Consider the following 17,926-nt stretch of genomic DNA (forward strand, 5'->3'; position numbering starts at 1 on the left):
TGTGCAGTTTATTTCTATGTTTTACTCTCATCATGACACCATTGAATGTCTAATAATAATGTTTACGATAAACAAACCCATGATCTCTGTCATTCATTCATCAATGTTCAACAAACAGTGAAAGACCCAGGTATGATGAGTCCAATAACGTAGGTTACAAAGTGTAACCATGGTTCTCTGAGTGAAGAGACTATCTCTCCACTACATATTTCATATGTATGGGGCTGACCCATGGAGTCAGGTGACGTTGTGGACAATTAACTTTAAGACACTCCACCTGTGAGGTGGCTAAATGACAGTATAAGATCAAAAAGATTAAATTTTTGATGGAACATATCCCCGTGTGGCCTCGAGCTGGCGAGATAGTCTCTTCACTCAGAGAACCATGGTTACACTTTGTAACCTACGTTCTCTATCGTATGGAGACTATCTCTCCACTACATATTTCATATGTATGGGGCTCTGTAAGACACACCACAAGGGGATAGAGCAGCACCCGCCCAAAACATGAACTGTGTGTCCTTCGAATGAGACGTCGCCGCCACCAGTGCTCCAAACAAAAACACTCACCACGTGGAAAATAACGAACTATATACAAATGTACAAATATACACCCCCAGATCAGCAGCTGACAGCTGACTGCCTGTTGCCAAGGCGCCAGACACTACCGAGGCTAGCCTCCTGCAAGGCGCTAAGGCTTGACTAGAGAGGTGCAGTTGCCACTCCGAACAGCCACGCCAGCCTGACGGACAAGGGAACAATAAAACATTATGCTATTGCTGGCCTACCCCAAGCACCCGTTCACCGAATGACATGCTTGCAGCCACATTAATTTGGTAGAACCGAGCAAATGTAGATGGGCCAGACCAAGTAGCGGCCGTGCACATCTCACTCAGAGATGCACCACGCCACCATGCCCCTGGTAGAGTGCGCCCACACCTCCGAGGGACAAGGGACCCCTATGCCCACATATGCCTGCTGAATAGCCTCTACAATCCAGTGGGAGAGATGGGCTTTCGACAAATGTTTACTGCAAAGCTCCGGTTTAAAACAGACAAATAACTGGTCTGTCATCCGGTTTGTCTGAGTCCTGAACACGTGTCTGAAGTGCCCTTACTGGACATACCAGTGAGCGTCTTTGCTCCTCGTTTTCTCCTTGCATGGAGTAGAGAGACCGGAGTTCAACACGCTGACTCGTCCTAGATTCCAAAAGGACCTTGGGGAGAAATGCCGGGTTCAATTGCAGGACCATCCCCGCACCCTCTGGTAGGAACCTGCAGAGGTCCGCATGAACGGAAAGAGGCTGAAGCTCTCCAATCCGCCTGGCAGTGGCCAGCACCATCAATAGAGCCGTCTTAAGGGTCAGCCACTTCAAGTCTACCGCATCCAGGGGCTCGAACGGAGTCCGTTCCAGAGCCTTGAGAACCAGTTCCAAATCCCAAGGTGATAGAGCAGGTCTACAATGGCGACCTATACGTCGTCTGGCCCCCTTCAGAAATTGGGACACAAGGTCGCCAACTTCTTCTGAAAACTGGCACCGGCCTACTCGGGCTGCCTTGATAGCCGCCAACCTACCCCGTAGGGTGGAGGGGGACTTCCCCACCTCTAGGAGCTCTTGCAAAAACTGCAGAATCTCTGGTGCTGAGCATGTCAGAGGATCCACTTGCTGTTCCTTGCACCATGCCACATAGACCCTCCATCTGTGAGCATAGAGTGCCCTTGTGGACAGTGCACGAGCCCCCTGGACAACCGACTGTGACAGCCCCATGGCTAACAGCTCGGTCCTTTCAGGGGCCATGCCCAGAGCCTCAGTCCCTGGGGAAAGGGATGAAGCAGCATCCCTTTTTCCTGCGACAGTAAATCCTGTCTCACTGGAAGTTCCCACGGCATCCCATCCAGCAGTGGAGGGATCGCCTTCAGCTCCAAAATGTTGATGTGCTGGGCCGTGCTGGGACCATGCCAGCGACCGCTGACACCATTCCCCCTGAGCACTGCCCCCCAACCTGTCAGTGAAGCATCCATTTCCAAAAGCTGGCGATGCGTCACTGGGCCCAGTAAGGTCCCCTTGCCAATATTTGTCTCGTTCTCCCACCAACGGAGGGCCAACCGCAGCCGTCTGGTGATGAGCACAGGGTGTTGCAGCTGGCTCAACCCTAGACCCAGGAGACACCGCTGCACTGGGCGTATATGCAACAATGGAAATAGGCATCTTTCAGATCGATGGTGATAAACCAATCCCCCCTGCAGATGGACAAATATCTCAACATCTTGCAGGGCAAATGTCTGAGATATTTGTTTAATCCCCTCAGATCTAAAATGGGATGGAGAATCCCATCCTTTTTGGGGATGAGAAAGTACCGGGAATAAAATCCCGCCTGCTTGTTGCTTGGTGGAACTACCCTGATGGCTCAACAGAGCAGCAATCTCGACCTGGAGCACCGTTTTGTATTTCGGACTCATTACATTAAAGGCAGTTGGACTCCGTGAGACCGGAGGACGGCGGGCAAACTGAATACGATATCCTTGGGTCATCGTAGAAAGTACCCAGGGGCTTGTCCCCAATGCCCTCCAAGCTGTGAGACGTGCACCAGTCAGGCAGCGGCGGGCCAGACCCGGACTGGCATCAGGAGCGAGGCGGGGGCTGAGGTCGTCCCTTGACCTGGGTCCCTGCACTCTGCTTGCCTTTACGCCTGACACGGCAAGCGTTAACGGTAGTCCTCAGATCTTCCAAGTCCATCTGGGCCACCAAAAACCTCGTGGGCACAGCGCCGTGCTTCTCGGGCCTGTTGTAACAGAGTTCTAGCACCTGGTTCAAACATGGCTGAGGGATCCACAGCCAGTTTCAACAGGCAGCTTTGGTCCTCAGGCTGCAAAGCAGACTGTGATAACCAAAGCTGGCGTCTCGTCACCCAGAGAGAGCAGCTGCCACCTGCTCTTTCATCAACTGCGCCATGACTGATGAAACCAGCTGCAGCTCGGATACAATGCGGCCATCATATCCGGCCCCCAGCTCATTTGACAGCCGCCTATGATACAGCGCCAAGATGGACCCTGTATTAGCCAGCTGCACCTGTACTGCGATAGCCCTGTGCACCTTAGCCAGGGAGGCATCCAACATTGTGCATCCCTTTGTCGGGCAGCGAGGTTTCCCTAGCACAGAGCCTGACGGGAACATGAGGGCTGCCATGGTCTGGTCCAATGGCGGCAGAGCTGCACAGCCAACCTTCTCTCGACCCTGCATCGCAGACAGCCGTCTGCTAGAGGTAGAGAATTTCAGCGGTTCTGTGGGTTTGGAAAATCCAGCCTGCATCAACTCCTCCACATCCGGGAGGAGAGGTACTCGAAATGGCACTGGCTGTGTCTCCAAACCCTCATCAAAGCGTGACGGCGCAGGGCCCTGGCCCATGGTGGTATCCACCCCTAATGCCTGGGCCGCCTGCCCCATCAGGTCTCAGATCATCAGGTCTCTAAATCGGGAGAGCTCACTGCCCCTGTCCATCTCCTCTGGCAGCCTCCTCTTGCCATGGAGGAAGGTCGTCAACAAAGTGCCCTAGCACATCTATTTCGACCTCTTCCTCGTCCTCATCCCCTTCCGCCTCGATAGCTATATCAGGCAATATCCTCCGGAGAGGGGGGACAGGAAGGGGATTGCTGGAGCCACAGCCAGGCTCCGCCCCTCTGAGATGCTTAACCTGTCTGGACCCAGTGGGCGGAGAAGCCTGCTCAGCCCCTCCAAACATCCTGCAGCGGGCCTCCAACGACCGTATTGGAAAAATATAGCAATTCATGCATGAGGAAGGGTTCTCTCTCGCCATTGTGGCGTGGTTAACTCCAAGACACAACACACACCTCTCATGTCCATCCTCAATGGATGGACATGAGAGCCCCACAACCCTCACAGTTATGGCCGCGGTTCGCCATCTCGCGAAATCCCGCGAGGTAGCGAGACTGCGCCATGACTGGCGGAAACCTAGATAGATAGATAGCTACTTTATTGATTCCGAGGGAAATTCAACCTCGCGAATTCTCGCAAGTTGTTGGCGCCGTGGTTGTGGATGAGGAAGTGCTAACTGGCTAGCGCTGTCACGCTGACACGCCACCCCCTCACAGCGGCTTGGACAGACAGTCTCTTCCTATGGCGTGTGAGCCCCTTGTCAGAGCAATACGTCAGGAACGACTGCCGGATTACTCACAGCTGACTGCTCTACCGTCTCTCCCGTGGCAGGCATAGCCGGATAGGCTCCGTACCTATGGCGCGTCAGTCCCTTGACAGAACAATACGCCAGGCATGGACTGTGAGAAAACGCTGAAACAGCGGACAAAAGATATGTGGAGTAAACAGCAGCCCCGAGAGCAAACTCTCTCTTACACTTGGTAAGTGGCAAAGACTGTCTCCTCCTAACACATAAAGTTTCTGTTCTTTGTAATTCGCACAAACGCCAACCTGCTCTCGTGGAATCAAAATGATCAGTGACAGTGTGGTGCACAGGTGCTCTTATACTGTCATTAGCCACCTCACAGGTGGATTGTCTTAAAGTTAATTGTCCACAACGTCACCTGACCCCGTGGGTCAGCCCCAGACATATGAAATATGTAGTGGAGAGATAGTCTCAATACGATAGAGAACAAATATCCACCTGAGTGTTAAAGTAGAACTTGTTCTACATGTGGCCTCAGGTCTGTGCTATGAAGCAGGCAACTTCAGGGTTATCCCTGTGTTGGGTCCAGCCAGAATACCAGACTGAACTCAGGCTGGCTCCCCTCTGGAGAAACATGACAAAAGACTCCTTCTCCCAGCATGCCATGCAGATACTTCCAGAATGCTCTGCAACACTTAACACGTAGCTGTGAAGTTTGGGGCGTAGGAAGCCGTTGTCTCCCATTGCTCTTTCTCTTCAAACGTTTCCAGCATCTGGAGACGCTGCTCAATGTTTAAAAGTTCTGGCACGCAGGCAAACTTAGGCCTCAAGATGGTGTTCTGCACCCCGAGCTGGGATCATCCATTGAACGCATCTAGATGGAGTTTTATCGAGAGCGTCTCATAGACTGAATTAAAACTAATTCAGTAATAATAATGTTATAATATAGTAATAATTTCTGTTATAATTTAAAGAGCAGTTGTTTGTGATTACTGTGTATTTGCATTGTGACATAACTGGGTTGTGTTTGGATGTCACACCTTCAATTAAGACAGATTGTTAATTATTAATAATTTTCATGTTTGATTAATTAATTTCAGACTGATATTGTTATATTTAGTTGTTCCCTGATTTCAGGGTGGTGCCCTAGGTTTATTAACTCAGTTTAATCAATGGTGTTGATTTATATTTATAAAGAAATAAAGATATTATTATATGGTAATTTCATAACCAAATTTACTCTATAAAACCCAACATAAATGTTGATCTTGTATTTGCTCCTGCAAAACCCCAACATTATGGTGCCCCGTGTGAGGCCCTTATACTAGCTTTGTTGCATTGTTTATACACAGTTATCCAAACTTTTAATGCTTAAAGGGATTTTTCTGAAGAAAATTCTCTTTTCTTTGGGAGATTACATTTTTACATTACTCTCTCTCTTCTCCTCCTTTCTCTCTCTTTCTATCTCTCTCTCTCTCACACACACACACACTTGTTTGATAATGCTTTGTGTTCTGTAGTTGAGTTTATAATATTTGTTGGAAAGAGTTTGGTTGATTAACTTGATGTTGTTAAATACATTCTGTTCTAATTTAAAGTTGTTTGTGATGACTGTGTATTTACATTGTGACATAAGGTGGGTGAAAGGGCTCTGTGTTCAGATTTCACACCTTCATTTAAATACAGATTGTTAATTATTAATAATGTTCGTATTTAATTAATTTGAGACTGATATTGTAATATGTTTCCCTGATTTTAGGGTGGTGTCCTAAGTTTATTAAATGCAGTTTAATTAATATTGTTGACTTACATTTATAAATAAATAAAGATAATTATGAATGTTAAGTTGATAACCAAATTTTACTCTATAAAACCCAACCTAATTGTTGATCGTGTATTCGCTCCTGCAAAACCCCAACGTCTGCATTCTTTTCAGTGCTACAAAGGTTGTTCACTTCATGCCTGGTGAAATCGTCATGGTAACGTGTGCGGCACGCCTAACCTGCTCCAGAGCAGGATGTGTTCGAGATAAGAGATCTGTGTGTGTCGGTGTCTCTCCCTCCTCCCCTGAGTGATAACATCAACTATTCAGGTTATGTGACAACAGCCAGCTTAAAGGTTTCAATGTGAAGATGTTTGTTTGCACTTTTTAAATTTCTTTAAATTGTCACTGGACTTCTTGGACTTCTTTTGGACTCACACTGGTCCAGGACTAACCGGCCTGAGCATGTTACCTCTTGTACATAACGTTGTAATACGACTCACACTTGGCTTGATGTTATCATGAAGCAAGACAGACGGACTCTAGAGAAACAGGAAAAAGCACGGCCAGTCAAGTCTGCGTTGACACATCAGAGAACAACGAACGCAGAGAACATTCAAACAGTTTCAGGCTCATTTTGAGTTACCATGGAGATCTGTTTAATGTTTTATTGGACTTTGACAAACAATGCTAATTAAACAAAAACAGCCACAATCACAAAGACAAACAAACAAACTCGTGTTTTCTTCTTTTGGAGAAGAGGCTTTGAGGGTCTAGCGTATTTCCCTTCTGACTTATTTTGCTAAAATCAGAAAGGACTGAGTTATTTTGTCTGCCAGCACATGGTCCCTCAAACATCTCTCATTCTGCTGCTCAAGTGCCTCAACATACTCATACTCTCAGCTGCAGCATAAAAAAAAAAAGATGGAAGAGAGGCCTGGATCACATCTCCTGTCCTAATGACCCTTTTTTCACTCTACAGCTTATAAATGGGATGTTTTCAAAATGACTACTATTAAAAAGTTTGTAAAAAATGAGACTACTTAAAGCATATTGTTCTGAATGAAAAGGTGGAGTATAAACATGCATGTGTGTATACAGTGATATTGTTTACAGTGCATTTTTCCAGGTTGAAGTTCTTGAATATTTTTATAACATATTGCAATTTGCAGACGGTCCCTCAGTCTCGACTTGTCGAGCCTCATGATGACCCACCAGAACTCCTCCCTGAAAAACCGTGACCCAACTTTGTGATGTCGTTTTTGCAGTTTGCAGATTCAATTAAATGTTGTGTAGCTCAGACGATGTGAAACACCTGACGGAAGCAACAAACAAAAACAAGTTAAAAAATAAATAAATAAAAAGGCACTTTTCAGACTGTTAGAGACCATGGTTGTTTTTTTCCAGACACGTCCTGATCCACCTCTGGGTCCCGACCCCCTAGTTGAGAATCACTGGTCTAGATCATCTTGGCACATTCAAGCCACACAAGGTTTTTTAAACTGAGAAAATGCATGCACACCTTTCAGAACAAGATTTCTACACTGATGGATTTTAAATACATGAGAGAGTCACACACTGTTTGCAGGTCAGATTTATTCAGGTGAATGAAATTGCGCCTCCTACCGGGTCAGAACAAGAAGGACACTTAAAGATGATCAAGTTTAACATCACAGATCTGCCCGCAGAAATATGATATCCCTCCGTTTACAGACACTTCCGGGATGAATTTCTCTGCATCAACACTACTGAGCTTGAAATCAGAATCTGTGGACATATTTATAACTTTACTGAGGTTCTGAAGCCTTAATCCTCCGTTAAACGGTTCAAACGGTCACGACCACTTAAGCTCATCTGTCCGATTACACGTGAACACACCTTTTTTATTACAGGTGAGCCGAGGATCTTCTTATCTCTCTTTTTTAATCAGACTTTGACCCATCAGAGTCGTCGGTAGACTTCCACAACGATCCAACAGGTATGAATATGTTTAATTTAATGTGTTAATGTTGACTTTATAACACGCTGAAAATCAATCTTTCTGTGTTTAAACATTAAACACAGAGTAGACTTTTTGTTTTGTCTCTGCAACAGATCAGCTCTCACGATATGTTTACAGGATTAAGTTTATTATAAATGTATAAAAGGCTTATTATGTGTATTTAACGAGTTAATAGGCTATAATCAAACTAAATAACTGACTATATTACCGGCAGCTGGTTTTGATTTTAGTCTTTTACTCCGTCGGACAAACTCTGACAGTGTGCTGAGAGAGGTGTTGAACTTCCTGCTGAGCCGTCTTTATTTAAAACGGTCTCTATATTAAACATTTAATATGTGTACCTTATGAAAAACTGTCCGTTTATGATTAAATATTGTTAAATTCACTTTATGGCGGTTTTTTCTTTACGGATGAAAGTGAAACTAAAGTGTTTGTTTAAAACGTGCAGCATGAAGGACACAGAAGGACTTGTTAATAATTATACAGAGAGAGGTTACAAAGAGGCATGGATTCATGCTCACACCTCCTGAGGATTTATCTAAAAGTTCAGTCAGGGACAGGGGTGCAAATTAGTCACAGCTAGAATCCTGTGTGTGTCTTCTTTGTATTTAAAGGGGACATATTCTCCCCCTGTCAAACAGCGCCACCTGTGCTTTAAATAAGACATCTGTGTTTCTGTGATTTGGTCCAAATATAACATGACTCAAGCTGCAGAGGAGGTTTGTGACCCTGTAGAAACCAGCTCTCTCAGAACGCTCCGTTTTGGTGTGTGTGTCTCTTTAAATGCAACAAGCCCCGCCCCCTGAGTTTTCCAAGTAGACATCACTCTTTCGCTAGCGAGAATAAAAATGGCCGACCTGCACAAACGTTTATCTCTATAGGCTGGGGGTGGAGATACCAGGGGAGGGAATTTTTCTAACAGAATCCCACCGTGACATCACAAGGGGAGAAAATTTAAAACAGAGCATTTTTCTCTGTCCACAAACAACAGGAATTATAAGTGGCGTCTTACATATTGAGCGAGCAGTTAAAAACAGTCATTACTAACTAATAAGGATTATTGACTCGGGTCAGTGCAGGTGGAATTTTTCATTCGGTGGTTTCCGACCTGCGAGAAGCTTTTTAACTTCTCCTCAGTATTGTCTTTTTAAAATGTTTCATCATGTTTTATTTGACTCTTCAGATCTACAGGATGCTTCAGGTGACTGACAGACGGTCCCTTCACTATCAGCGTGGTGCCTTCACTGACCTGCTGTTCTACACTGTTGTCTCCCTCGCCCTGATGAGCTCATGTAGAGGTAAGTTACAGACATTACAAACAGTCTGGTTCATGTTAACATGAAGAGTTAAATGACTGAAGTTTAAGTTTGTGCTTCTTACATGTTGCTCTGAAATGTTTGTTCTTCTAATGAAACCATGTGACTGATTTTAATGATCGATTTTTCTGAGCTGTAGGAATAAAACATGAATCCTTGTTTATTGTTTATTTACAGCTCAGTCTGAGTTGATGGTTCCATCTCAGCCAGTCGTTTCATTGGTGGGTGAAGACGTTATTCTGCCATGTCACCTGGACCCTGTCATGAATGCTTTCGACATGACTCTGGAGTGGGCGAGACCGGACCTGGACCCCAGATTTGTCTTTGTGTGGCGTCAAGGTGAAGAACTGGAGACTCAAAAACATCCGTCCTTCAGAGGAAGAACATCAGTGTTCATCGATGAGCTGGAGAAGGGAAACATCTCACTGAAACTCTCCAAAGTAAAAGTCTCTGATGAGGGAGGATACAGATGCTTCATGCCTGCATTGTCTAAATCCTCCATGGTTCAGCTTGTTGTAGGTAAGTGGAAAATGTTTTATGATGTTTTAATAAATGTTCATGCAGCGGTCATGGATTTTCTGCTGGTAAGAATCAGTGAGAAGGAATATGTGTCAAAATGTTTATCAGGTACCTGCAATCTTCATGCACGTTCATTTATCATTACAAGTGACCAGGGGATTAATTATAGCTTTTAAAGCTAGCATCAGGAAATCACAACGCACTAAAGCCCCGTTTCCACCGAGCGGTCCGGTTCGGTACGGCGCTCATTTTGCGGCGTTTCCATAGACTAATCCCGGGAAAGATTCCCAAATAACCGACCTGTACCGTCCCACTTGTTTGGACCCTTTTGTTGGGGAGCCAAGAATGTCGAGCCGACCCGAAAAGGTGGAGCTAAACACTGCAGTCCGTTGATTGGTTGAAAGAATCGTCACTTTCTGTGTTACGTTTAAAGCATTGACTGTAACACACAGCTGATTGTTTCCGTGTGTCTTTCTCCTCGCCGCTCACAGCCTTCTCTGAAACAACACTGGATTGAGTTCTTGTAATAAAGAGTCACATGACAGTGACAGAGGAGATGAACTGCTGGATGTCTTCCAGCGTTGGTTTTGTTTGTACCTCCTTTGTTGAATTTATTAGTTAGCGGTTAGCTGTTAGCGGTTAGCAGTTAGCGGTTAGCTGTTAGCTGTTAGCTGTTAGCAGTTAGCTGCTATCATGTGAATTAAATTAAATTCAATACAATTCAAAAAACTTCATTTGTCCCCGGGGGGCAATTCAAGGGCAAATATGAAGCTATTTACATAGCAGCTATCGTCATCCGGCTTACATGCCACCTACCAAATAGGGCCCCGGTGGCTGTGGAAACACAAACAGGATCGGGCATAATCGAACCAAACCGTACCAAACTGATCCGTACCGGACTGCTGGGTGGAAACAGGGCTCAAGTGATAGTTTGCACAAAGACACAACATGATCTCCTCCTCTTCAGGTGAAATCAGTGTCCTCGCTCCTCTTCATCATGTGTGTGAAGTGTGTCGTTGTAAATCCACTCTGATCCTGTATTTGATCATGTCTATAAACCCCTCTATTTCAGCCCTGCTCAGAACAGGCTGTTTCTGTGTCTGTAGCTTTAAATATGTAAATGAGCTGTGTCTGACCACGCCCCCTCTCTGGAAGGGCTCGGGTGTACTCGCTGCTTTCTGGCTCCATGTCCTATTGTTTACGGTGAGAAGGCAGACTCAGAGGGCAGAACAAACACCTAGCTGTGGGAGTGTCACCCACCTGGGGGAGGGGCTACTGCCCTTTGTGATGTCATGAAGGGAAAATCTCCAAACGGCCTGTTTGAGCACACATTCTCTGAAAAGTGGAGCAGACAGAAGACGGAGAGGATGGACTTTTATCCTTCATGGGGGGTTTGGAGACAGAGTCAGAGGGTATTAGAGTTAGACTGTTACTGAAACATGGTGAAGTGGATCTTGCATAGCATGTGACCTTTAATAGAGAGCTTATTAAATCCATCGTCTCTCCTCTGTAGGTGTGGTGTCCTCACCTGTTGTTCAGGTGAGCAGAAACAACAAAGGAGTGTTGTTAGAGTGTGAGTCTGCAGGCTGGTATCCAGAGCCGGAGATGTTCTGGCTGGACGGCGAGGGAAACCTCCTCTCTGCTGAACCCACTGAGACAGTCAGAGGTCCTGATGGTCTCTACACTGTCAGCAGCAGAGTGACTGTGGAGACCAGACATGGGAGGAACTTCACCTGTAGAGTCACACAGAGAAACATCAAACAGACCAGAGAGGAGCTCGTCACTATTCCAGGTAAATATAAGTCATTAATTATCTAATGATGGAGTTATTAAGCTAAACAGTAAATACAAACAATATTTGTTTTCTACCGTTTCAGATCATTTCTTTGTGGGCCCCAGTACTCCCAGTCCTCCCAGTACTCCCAGTCCTCCCAGTACTCCTGTTGTTATCGGCGCTGTGATTGGCTGTGCTGCTTTGCTGTTTATTCCTGTGATCCTCTTTGTTCTTTGGAAACAGAGACAAAGAAAATCCAGTAAGTGACAAACAGTCAGTCTTTTAATGTTAGGACGCCTAAAGGTCACACTGACCATCCGTACCGTGCCGTACTCAAGCATGATTGCTCCCCCACTGGCCAGCACGGCCCGTGGTCACACTGCATCAGGACTAATACAGCACATGCATGCTTTATCTTACTGAAGAATGTTCAGTTTACAAACAGGTCGGCTGAAGAGACAGAAAAATGAAAAGGAAAAGTCTGCGTCTGCACATCGGAGAACAAACACAGAGAGCGTGACGGCTACTTAGTGACCCATTGTGAGTCATTGTAGTCAGATATAGACCTACAGCTCTGGATCTCTCCATAGTGAAGGCTGTCAGCGTTGTGTAGCTGCGTGCTTGTGTCCTTTAAGTGTACCGTGCTGAAGCCAAGAACTGTACCGGGCCTGAGAACAGAACGGAGCGGTCCCATTGGCCAAACGAACTGGACTTCAGGGCTGAAGTGTGCTTGGTCACGGTGCGGGTGGCCAGTGTGACCGCACCCTTCATGAAGTCGTGCAGAAGGTTCCAGAGTTCAAGAAGTCATTAATCGTTAAATGGACGTATGCAAAAAAAAAACCTAATTATAAAGAAGTGAAATGTTCCCAGTGTTTGTAATTTTTCTCATATTTCACCAGTTTGTCCGTCTTTTGTGTCGTCACAGAAAACAAGAGGACGAGACGTGAGGATGGAGGTGAACACTCAGTCACATCTAAAAATGATGAAACAGGACTTCAGGTAGTGAATGAAGAAGAAGAAAGACTTCCACTCACGTCAGGTGAAGAAGAAGAGAAGAATGTGGAGAAAAGAGGAGAAAAGAGAGAGACTAAAGATGAGCTTGGAGACCAGAGTGAACAGGAGACACAGAAACCAGTTAGAGACGATTCAGGACTTTTAATGGGACAAATAAAACACATCAACACTGATCAGAAGATGGAGACGGAAGAGACACAGCAAGAGACAGAGAGGGACGAAGACCAGACAGAGACAAAGACCGAGGAAGAGAAAGAGACAAAGACTGAGAAAGAGACAAAGACTGAGGAAGAGACAGAGACTGAGGATGAGACAAAGACTGAGGAAGAGACAAAGACTGAGGAAGAGACACAGACTGAGACAGACACAAAGACTGAGGAAGAGAAAAGGATCAAAGAGAAGTCAGAGAGGAAAAACAGAAAACATAATGACGACATGTTCAACCATGGAAGGAGAGTTCAGCTTCAACATCTTTTAGAAGACGGAGAGCAGGAGAGGAGTCAGACAGAACCTGAAAGAAACCAAAGTACCCTCACTACAACACCAGAAGAGAAGACAGGGGACACTTACAGAGGAGAGGACAATAAAGAACATCAAGGAGAGGACATGAATACACAAAGCAAACATCATCGATTAAGAGAAGAAATGAAGAGACGAGCAGATGAACGCAAACAAATAATTACAATAGCTGGAGGAGTCACAGAGGAAAATGAAGGAGCTGAAATGAAAACAGACGAGGAGAGGAAGGGCAGCGACAGATGCTGCATCAATCAGTCAATAGGAGAGATCAGAGAGAGAGGAGCAGAGGATCAGGAGGATGAGGACTTATAGAAGACATGTCACCTGGAGGACCAAACAAACACAAGAGAGCACTGAGGAGAGAGGAGAGAGGAAGAGAGGATACGTTTTTTAAAGAAAACACACGATCATCTCCAAAACATTAAACAGAACCAGGATGAGGAAGATGTTCATATGGAGTCTGAAGAAGAAACTTAAGAAGAGAAATATTAAACTCAAACATGTGATTGGACTCCACATGAGGACTAAACTATGAGTAAAGAAGCGAAGAAGGGAGATGAGCTCAACAGGGATTGGTCCTCTGTTTGTACCAACAATGGCAGCTGGGATGGCGGCGTTCTAGATGTCAGGGTTCTCCATTGGTCCAATGACAGACAACAACTATTTTTTTCTCAGTGTGTTTGTTTTCTTCAGGACTGTAAATCAGTGCTCCTGTCTTAAAAAACTGTGGGACATGGCTTATCATTGGCTTATAGTCTAAAGTTCTTGTTATTGTGTTTAGAGATGTGCATGGTCAAACTTGGGCCCTGAGGTCCTCTGACCTTTGTGCAGTCAAGTGATAAGTTGCACAGAGCTGGAATCATAGAGACAAGTTTGTATGTTATTTGAGATTTCTTTTTTTATCACATTAAAACCCAAACTCCTGTGATCTTTTTAAAAGTTTGTAGACTTGATGTTAAAGCTGCTTTCACTCTGCAGGTCACACCTACACATTCACAGCCTGATGGTAGAAGCTGCTCTGTGACGTGTTCATCAGTAACTCATCCAGTCAGGGTTACGTGTCCTGCCAAAGGACACATCGCTGTAAAATAAAAACTCTAATAGACGTTCAAACTCAAACTCAACTTTCCCATCTCAAGGCCCAAGGCTACTCAGATGGTGAAGGTCAAAGGTCAGCTCTTGTGTAGTGTAAGCCAGATGGAGATTGCTGTGAAATAGCATGACATCATAGCAGCCCAATACAGTGTAGCCCGCTATTAATTTAAGAATAACAAAGAAGAAAGGGACACAGTCAACAAAAGCCCCATTTCCACCAAGCGGTCTGGTGTGGATCAGCACAATTTGGTATGGTTGATTCTTTCGACCAATCAATGGACTGCAGTGTTTAGCTCCACCTTTTAGGGCCGGATCGGTTCCCTTGGCACCCCAAATAGAAGGGTACCAAAAACATAGGATGGCACAGATCCCTTATTTTGATACCATTCCCAACTTTTGTTGGTGGAAACGCCAATATAATAGTGCCACATCGAAACAAATGACCCAGTCCGATTGGTGGAAATGGGGCTTTAGTATCTATTGAACAGTCACGTCCACTAAAGTGCATGAAACATGAACGCACCGTTTTTTATTACAGGTGATAGGAGGATCTGCTTATCTCTCTTTTTTTTAATCAGACTTTGACCCATCAGAGTCGTCGGTAGACTTCCACAACGATCCAACAGGTATGAATATGTTTAATTTAATGTGCTAATGTTGACTTTATAACACGCTGAAAATCAATCTTTCTGTGTTGAAACATTAAACACAGAGTAGACTTTCTGTTTTGTCTCTGCTACAGATCAGCTCCCACGATATGTTTACAGGATTAAGTTTATTATAAATGTATAAAAGGCTTATTATGTGTATTTAACGAGTTAATAGGCTATAATCAAACTAAATAACTGACTATATTACCGGCAGCTGGTTCTGATTTTAGTCTTTTACTCCGTCGGACAAACTCTGACAGTGTGCTGAGAGAGGTGTTGAACTTCCTGCTGAGCCTTCTTTATTTAAAACGGTCTCTATATAAAACATTTAATATGTCTACCTTATGAAAAATGTTGTTATGTAATTATGTTTAAATATTGTTAAATTCACTTAATCAATTTTTCTCTGCAGATGAAAGTGAAACTAAAGTGTTTGTTTAAAACGTGCAGCGGGAAGGACACAGAAGGATTTGTTAATAATTATACAGAGAGGTTACAAAGAGGCCTGGATTCATGCTCACACCTCCTGAGGATTTATCTAAAAGTTCAGTCAGGGACAGCGGTGCAAATTAGTCACAGATAGAATCCTGTATGCATCTTCTTTGTATTTAAAGGGGACATATTCTCCTCCCTGTCAAACAGCGCCCCCTGTGCTGTAAATAAGACATCTGTGTTTCTGAGCTTTGGTCCAAATACTGTAACATGAATCAAGCAGCAGAGGGAAGTTTGTGACCCTGTAGAAACCAGCTCTCTCAGAACGCTTCGTTTTGGTGTGTGTGTCTCTTTAAATGTCATGACCCCGCCCCCTGAGTTTTCCCTGTCGACATCACCCGTTTGCTATGTTGGGGTTTTGCAAAGCTAATACGTGGTCAACATTCATGTTGGGTTTCATAGAGTACAATTTGGTTGTTGTATAAACATTCATAATTATCTTTATTTTATTATTTATTTAAATCAACAATATTATTAAACTGAGTTAATAAACCTAGGGGGCACCACTCTGATATCAGCGAAGAACCAAATATTACAATATCAGTCTCAAATGAATTAATTGAATACTAACATTATTAGTCATTAATAACCAGTATTTAATTAATTGAAGGTGTGAAATTTGAACACAAAGCCCTGGCACCCAAGAAAATGTAACTACTCAACTCATCTGAACAAACACATCTCCCCAAGAAAACAGAATTTTCTTCAGAAGAATCACATTAAGGATTGAAAGTATTGATTACTCTATATGAAGACTGCAACCAAGCTAATTTATTAAGGGCCTCACACGGGGCACCATAATGTTGAGGTTTTGCAGAGTAAATATGTGGTCAACATTTATGTTGTTTTTATTGAATTAACATTAATGATTATCTTTTATTTAATTACAAATGTAAATCAACAATATTATTAAACTGAGTTAAAGAATGTGTGAAAAAAAACTTTTTCTTTGATTGGAAGTTTTCTTCATGTGATGCAATTTGACGCTTTTTGCATCACATGAAGAAAACGTTCATGTCAAGAAAAACACATTTTTCTCGTCTCAGGGTAAAATGAGGGCCGGACTCACGACCATTCAACACTACTACCATGTTTCTAATGATACACAGCTTCATGTAAATGGGTGAAGTATCCCTTTAATTATAACAGAATTTAAATAACAAAGAAACATCAAGTTAATCAATGAATGTAAATTAAACAAATAACTATTACAAACTAAACTACAGAACACAAAGCATAATAATGTGCCATGTATGTGTGGGTGTGTGTGAGAGAGAGAGAAGACATGGTGGAGAGGGACAATGCAAAGGGAACCTTGACGCTACCCGATTAAACAGCTGCAGCTCTCTAAACTGAGTTCAGTTACTGTTACTTAAACTGCAGAAAACCAGTGGCCGACTTTAATGCATTGCATTAAATGAAGACACACAGCAGTAAATACAGTGATTCAGTACAATAAACCAAATGCAGCAGCTTACAAAAGATAATAAACAGAATGTGACATCCCATCAACAACAATGCACAATCGTCAGTGTTAAAATCAGCAGCCTGAGGCAGGTTTCCTTCGTGGCAGATAGAGGAGTAGGTTGGAGGATTCAGATTTTGGACCTCGCTCTGTCCTTATGGTTTCTGGAGCCTGATTCTCTTTGTCCTTGTGTATTCAGGCTCTTCAGATCGACAGGATGCTTCAGGTGACCGACAGACGGTCCCTTCACTATCAGCGTGGTGCCTTCACTGACCTGCTGTTCTACACTGTTGTCTCCCTCGCCCTGATGAGCTCATGTAGAGGTAAGTTACAGACATTACAAACAGTCTGGTTCATGTTAACATGAAGAGTTAAATGACTGAAGTTTCAGTTTGTGCTTCTTACATGTTGCTCTGAAATGTTTGTTCTTCTAATGAAACCATGTGACTGATTTTAATGATTGATTTTTCTGAGCTGTAGGAATAAAACATGAATCCTTGTTTATTGTTTATTTACAGTTCAGTCTCAGGTGATGGTTCCATCTCAGCCAGTCGTTTCATTGGTGGGTGAAGACGTTATTCTGCCATGTCACCTGGACCCTGTCATGAATGCTTCCGACATGACTCTGCTGTGGTTGAGACAGGACCTGGACCCTGGATTTGTCTTTGTGCGGCGTCACGGCGTAGAAGTGGAGGACAAAAAACATCCGTCCTTCAGAGGAAGAACATCAGTGTTCATCGATGAGCTGGAGAAGGGAAACATCTCACTGAAACTCTCCAAAGTAAAAGTCTCTGATGAGGGAGGATACAGATGCTTCATGCCTGAATTACCTGAACATCATGACACCGCGACTGTTCAGCTTGTTGTTGGTAAGAAGGAAGATTTTATGATTTATGAAATTAATTTGTCTTACTTATGGCACAGGACCAGAGATCACCATGTCTGATGATCTAAGGGGCCTAGATGAGGTGTAGGCCCTGAGAAGGTCAGTAATGTACAGGGGTCCATGCCAATCAGGGCTTTAAAAACAAACAAAGCAATCTTAAAATCGATTCTGAATCTATCTGAATCACTGACAGGACTGATAAGCTCCCTCTTCTTGGATCACGTCAGCAACCTTGCTGCAGAAGTAACAGGGACAGCCCCTGGGCAGGGCATCGAAGGCACTGAATTGGTCTT

At 44.1% G+C, this 17,926-nt stretch overlaps 1 protein-coding gene across 1 annotated transcript; it reads left to right on the forward strand.

Moving 5' to 3' along the window:
- Positions 1 to 7,799: 7,799 nt before the first annotated feature.
- LOC306821222 (butyrophilin subfamily 3 member A2-like) lies at positions 7,800 to 14,263 on the forward strand (the record flags this gene model as incomplete). Its single annotated transcript, XM_079339509.1, has 7 exons — positions 7,800 to 7,879; positions 9,087 to 9,201; positions 9,397 to 9,738; positions 11,252 to 11,530; positions 11,616 to 11,771; positions 12,438 to 12,726; positions 14,185 to 14,263. The coding sequence occupies exons 2-7, from the start codon at positions 9,096 to 9,098 to the stop codon at positions 14,261 to 14,263; spliced, it is 1,251 nt and encodes a 416-aa protein (XP_079195635.1). The 5' UTR covers positions 7,800 to 7,879; positions 9,087 to 9,095.
- Positions 14,264 to 17,926: the final 3,663 nt, after the last annotated feature.

The sequence above is a fragment of the Symphodus melops genome, assembly GCF_947650265.1.
Source record: "Symphodus melops genome assembly, chromosome: 1".
Classification (NCBI taxonomy): domain Eukaryota; kingdom Metazoa; phylum Chordata; class Actinopteri; order Labriformes; family Labridae; genus Symphodus; species Symphodus melops.